General features: G+C 45.6%; 1 protein-coding gene across 1 annotated transcript; it reads right to left on the reverse strand.

Annotated features, from left to right (window-relative positions):
• Nucleotides 1-299: 299 nt before the first annotated feature.
• Nucleotides 300-1,350, reverse strand: LOC135553719 (ubiquitin carboxyl-terminal hydrolase 26-like). The gene is made up of 4 exons (XM_064985669.1): nucleotides 1,260-1,350; nucleotides 1,083-1,156; nucleotides 647-716; nucleotides 300-561 (listed from the first exon to the last, which is right to left on the reverse strand). The coding sequence occupies exons 1-4, from the start codon at nucleotides 1,276-1,278 to the stop codon at nucleotides 419-421; spliced, it is 306 nt and encodes a 101-aa protein (XP_064841741.1). The 5' UTR covers nucleotides 1,279-1,350; the 3' UTR covers nucleotides 300-418.
• Between the last annotated feature and the right edge of the window lie 392 nt (nucleotides 1,351-1,742).

A 1,742-nucleotide genomic window follows, 5' to 3' on the forward strand; every position in this document is an offset into this window, starting at 1 on the left:
CTGATGGTGGTCTAGGGCAGCTTTATGGTGGTCTAAGGCAGTTGATGGTGGTGTAGGGCAGCCTCATTCGATGAATCTGATGTTTCTTGGTGTGTGGTACGTGCTACTCCAGGTGGTCCCTGAGCCCTGTGCCTCTCCCTGAGTTTAATGATGGGTTCTCCTGGTCCCTCTCCTGGTAGTGAGGGGCCTGGTCTCCTTCACCTGCTCCACTTCAATGAGAAATGACAGAGAGATCTTACATGTACATACAATGTCTGAAAAATAACATACAGAGGGATTACAGGTTAAAGGGATAACTCTTAATGCGTGGTCAATAAATCATCTTTCCAGCTTTGGTAAACACTTTTTTTTTCTTGATGACTCATTGTCGTCATTGACTCCATTTGTGACATTCTTCTCAAATTTGTGGCCTAGTGCCTTACCTGCAGACATAGAACAGGATGTAGGCAGTCTGTGTAATCGCCTTCAGCACAGTGGCCTCATCTGTCCTCAAGACATGTGCGTCATCCAGGCAGAGCCACCCACTGCCACGGCTGTCCAGAACATCACTGATGTAGTGGCCTAGGGAACAAGGGAAACAAAATAGAGTGTACATTAAGCTTTCATAATTGTGTGTGCGTGCCTGCATAACTGCATGCCTGCATACCTGTATACATGTTGTCTCCCAGATGTGAGATCACACTTGACAATTTGTAGATATTGTCTGGCTGGTGTCTCTGTAAGGAAACACATTTAATAATAGGATTGTTATTTTGTCTACAGGATAGGGGTGCCTTCTATAACTGCCTTATCTTGATCCGCCCACTATCTCAACTGGATCTGATTATCTGTTATTTATTTTTCTCTCTCCTCACCACAGTGGCTGCCTGCTGCTTTTTCTCACTGTCAGCTGGTTTCTCTAGCTGGTCAGAGGAATTTGAAGCTGGTGGGGGTATATCAAATATAGTGTAAATGCAAACCAGAAAGTGAAGTGGAAACCTATCAACAAATATACTCTTAACTTCAGCTTCCGACTTGCTTTCCTCAACAGTCCTGTTTCATGAGAGGGTGTTCTGCATGATGTCAGTAACACAATGTCCTACCTGGTCTATCAAGGGTGCCTTTCGGGGAGTTTGCAGGTGTGTTGTCCATGTTGTTTTTCCCCAGGGAGCTTGCCCTGTGTAAATTGATGGCATTGAAAATAAATATCTAGTGTGTGAAAATCATGGTGTGTGTTGGCTACTCAATGTGCAATGTCCCCAAACAGAGTGTAAACCAACCTGGCTCCATACTGGACATGGGCTGTCTTCCCACATACGGCTGGGAGGGTTATTTCTGCAGGGATGGACATGGGATCATCCACCTTCTCTGGCTCCCAGTTGCCTACAGTAAATCGCTTGATATGAAGCATTAGGACCCTGCTCAGAGACAGACAGGCAGGCATTCACAAAGACAGACAGACAGACAGACAGACAGACACATACAGAGACGGCCAGGCAAGCATTCACACAGACAAAGGAATCAGTCTTGTACTCAAATCAATAACCCAGTTCGGTGAGTTAGATCAGGACTGTCAATTGTAATCTGAGATGATGATGGGGGGACTCACCGGGGCAGCGTGAGGAAGTGTCTAGTCACAGATGCCATGCTGCCTGAGCACACCCTGCATGCACACTCTAACGCAGATGGCTAGGTGGCAAAGGATAGCAATACAATTATGAACATTATGACATTAATGATAGTGTTCCTTGACATACTAACTC

This window comes from Oncorhynchus masou, chromosome 14 (genome assembly GCF_036934945.1).
Source record: "Oncorhynchus masou masou isolate Uvic2021 chromosome 14, UVic_Omas_1.1, whole genome shotgun sequence".
Classification (NCBI taxonomy): Eukaryota; Metazoa; Chordata; class Actinopteri; order Salmoniformes; family Salmonidae; genus Oncorhynchus; species Oncorhynchus masou.

Coding starts and splice junctions, on each gene's coding strand:
- LOC135553719 (XM_064985669.1), bottom strand. Junction 717..1,082: donor AGGCACCCTTGATAGACCAG/GTAGGACATTGT, acceptor GTTTCCTTACAG/AGACACCAGCCAGACAATAT. Junction 562..646: donor GGGAGACAACATGTATACAG/GTATGCAGGCAT, acceptor CTTGTTCCCTAG/GCCACTACATCAGTGATGTT.